Source organism: Chaetura pelagica, unplaced genomic scaffold (assembly GCF_000747805.2).
Source record: "Chaetura pelagica isolate M959 unplaced genomic scaffold, ChaPel_1.0 scaffold658, whole genome shotgun sequence".
NCBI lineage: Eukaryota > Metazoa > Chordata > Aves > Apodiformes > Apodidae > Chaetura > Chaetura pelagica.
The window spans coordinates 1-3,087 of record NW_009954168.1 but is presented as its reverse complement, the minus strand read 5'-3'; the positions used below and the strand labels follow the sequence as shown (position 1 = coordinate 3,087).

Genomic DNA, 3,087 nt, shown 5'->3' with positions numbered 1-3,087 from the left:
ATCGCGCGCGGGCGCGTCGCCCTGCGCGCCCCCCAGCCACTCCACCCCAGTCACATGTACTTGGCCAGGCCGTGGATGCAGCCAGCGAGGTCCTTGGTCATCGTCCCACTCTCCACTGTCTCCACACAGACCTTCTCCAGCGTCTGAGCGAACCTGGGGATGGCAGCACCAGCCACAGCTCCAGCAACACCAGTACCGTGGACTTCTACCAGGGCTGGGGACCCCCGGTGCCCCCACCCCACTCACTTGATCAGCTCAGGGTTGGAGTCCAGCTTGCCCCGGTGCTCCAGGCCCCGCGTCCAGGCAAAGATGCTGGCGATGGGGTTGGTGCTGGTGGGTCGTCCCTGAGGGGAGAGGGGGGCTCAGCCAGCAGCCCACCGCAAGCCCCCCGGCGCGGGCAGCGCCCACCCACCTTCTGGTGCTCCCGGTAGTGGCGGGTGACGGTACCATGGGCTGCCTCTGCCTCGATGGTCTTCCCGTCCGGACACACCAGCACCGAGGTCATCAGCCCCAGGGAGCCGAAGCCTGCGGAGGGACAGGTGGGTGGGCAACTGTGCACAGCCTACCCCACAGCACCCCAAACTGCCCCAAACTGCCCCAAATCACCCCACACCTTGGGCCAGGATGTCAGACTGCACGTCCCCATCATAGTTCTTGCAGGCCCAGACAAAGCCACCAGAGGACTTGAGCACCTGGGCCACCATGTCGTCGATGAGCCGGTGCTCGTACCAGATCTTCAGCTTGTCGAACTCCGTCTTGTAGTGCCTGGGGGCCCGGGCGGGCGTCAGCCGTGCCCACTGGGGACCCCTGGGCAGCCCCCCCAGGGCAGCTCTGCCCCCCAGCTTCTCTCAGCCCATACTTATCGAAGATCTCCTGGAAGATGTCCTTGAAGCGCCCATCGTAGGCCTTCAGGATGGTGTTCTTGGTGCTCATGTACAGAGGCCACTTCTTCTGGATGGCGTACTGGAAGCAGCTGTGCGCGAAGCCTGAGATGGACTGCGAGGGAAGCACACGGATCCCTGTGGGACCCCAGCCCTGCCAGCCCGGCCAGGTTCCCCAGGGCCAGCAGGGCACGCTGCCCCACAGGGACCCCGTGCTGCCCTCAGCCCCCCATCACCTCGTCTGTGTTGTACATGCCCATGCCCACGCCGCCGCCGGGGAAGTTGAACACCTCCCACTCCTTCACCCCGCTGCCGTCCTTCGGCGTGAAGACCATCTTGAAAGTCCCCGACTTGCCCACCACGAAGTCAGTGGCTTTGTACTGCGAGGGGCTGGGCAGAGGGTCAGGCAGGGTCTGGCAGGAGCTGCCGGAGCCCCCGCGCTGCTGGCAGTCCCCACGCCGGGCTCACCTGGTCACCATGGGCATGTCTGCCAATGGTGATGGGCTTGGTCCAGCCAGGCACCAGGCGCGGGATGTTCTTGCAGATGATGGGCTCCCGGAACACCGTCCCCCCAAGGATGTTCCGGATGGTGCCGTTGGGGCTCTTCCACATCTTCTTCAGCTTGAACTCTGTGGTGTGCAGAGGTGAGGGACCCCCCGCCAGGCACAGCCCCCACCCCCCACCCAGCCCCTGCCAGCCCCACCGGCTCCTCTGTGCCGTGGGCCGATGCCAGAGCCCGCTGCCAGGACAGCCAGGGAGGGACAGCCGGCATGGGCTCGTGACTGGGACCGGGCAGAGACCCGTCTGTCCCCCACCCCACACCTGCAGGGTCCCCACAGCACCCCCCAGCCCCCCAGGGTGTGTGTGGAGGGGCACAGCTCTGAGCCTGAGGCCCCCAGCCCATCAGAGACTGGAGCCAGTGGGGAGGAGGGACACTGATGACCAGGGGAGCTGGGCACACACGGGGGGCTCAGCAGCCCCTCACCCCCTGCCCACCTTCCACCCTGGCTTCATCTGGTGTGATGGTGGCACACTTGACGGCCACGCTGTACTTCTGGGTGGCCAGCGCCGAGTCGATGGTGACCTGGTCATCTGTCTTGTCTCGGTGAGGCAGCCCCAGGTCAAAATACTTCAGCTGAACGTCCACGTTGGGCAGGATGAGCTGGGGGTCCAGAGAGTGTCACGAGGGAGCCCTGGGGTTGGGGTTCCCGGGAGGGCAGCACTGTGCACTGTGGCACAGCCAGCCCCAGCCCAGCCCTGCCTGCTGGCTTGGGACGGTCCCCCCTGCCCAGGAGTGTCCCCCCTTTCCTGGGACAGTCCCACCTGCTCAGAATGGTTGCCCTGCCCAAGACAGTTTCCCCGCCTGTCACAGTCCCCCCTGCCTGGGATGGTGCCCCCTGCCCAGGGAGTCCTGGTCACTTCCAGATCCCACCGGCTTCCCACGGATGGGAGGACATAGGACAAAAGGCAAACAGGGAAGGCAGGGCCTGCCTGTCCCCAGCACAGCACCACTCCCCTGCTCCCCAAGCAGGACCCCCCCTCACTTTGTCCTTGATGAAGGCCCAGATGATCCGTGTCATCTCGTCTCCATCCATCTCCACCACTGGGTTGGCCACCTTGATCCGCTTGTTGGCATCTGGGGAGCAGGGGGGTGGTGTCAGGGGCGGGTGCCTGGACCCACAGCTCCACCCCCGGCTTGGGGACAGGCCCGTGGGGACCACGGGGCCCCATCCAGCAGGGTTCAGGTGCCAGCACAGCACAGGGCTGGGTGCAGGTCGGGGCACAAACCCCGCTGGGGTGCAGACCGGGGTGCATGTGCCCCCAGCACCAACCCAGCCTGGGGGTACGTGATGGCACAGCCAGACAAGGACCGGGGGCAAACGACTCCAGGGGGGGCGCCGGGTGGAGCTCGGCTGCAAAACGACACGGATCTGGGACCCGGGCCAGGAACGAGCCCTTCAAGAGGCCAAATGTGGCTGCGGGTCGGGCGGGAAAACCCCCCGTGGGACCAGGACCAGAAACAGCCTCCTCCAGGGTCAACCCGGGCACAAGCTGGGGTGCAAACACCCCCGCTGGACAGGGAATGGGGGCAAACCTCTCTCGGGGATGGACCCGGGTTACAGATGGTTCCACGTGGAACTGGAAATAGGAACAAAAAGTTCTGAGGTCCAAACCTGGCTGCGGGTCGGGCTGCAAAAGCCCCACG

At 65.9% G+C, this 3,087-nt stretch overlaps 1 protein-coding gene across 1 annotated transcript in view; it reads right to left on the bottom strand.

The window, feature by feature from the left end:
- IDH2 (isocitrate dehydrogenase 2 (NADP+), mitochondrial) overlaps positions 1-2,511 on the bottom strand; it is a 2,814-nt gene extending 303 nt beyond the window's left edge. The window contains exons 1-9 of the mRNA XM_010002822.1: positions 2,426-2,511; positions 1,878-2,043; positions 1,350-1,510; positions 1,118-1,261; positions 860-996; positions 614-765; positions 413-525; positions 247-344; positions 61-153 (exon numbers count right to left, since the gene is read on the bottom strand). Coding sequence (XP_010001124.1) covers positions 61-153; positions 247-344; positions 413-525; positions 614-765; positions 860-996; positions 1,118-1,261; positions 1,350-1,510; positions 1,878-2,043; positions 2,426-2,476 — 1,115 coding nt within the window. The 5' untranslated portion in view covers positions 2,477-2,511. The remainder of the gene's footprint in view (positions 1-60; positions 154-246; positions 345-412; positions 526-613; positions 766-859; positions 997-1,117; positions 1,262-1,349; positions 1,511-1,877; positions 2,044-2,425) is intronic.
- Between the last annotated feature and the right edge of the window lie 576 nt (positions 2,512-3,087).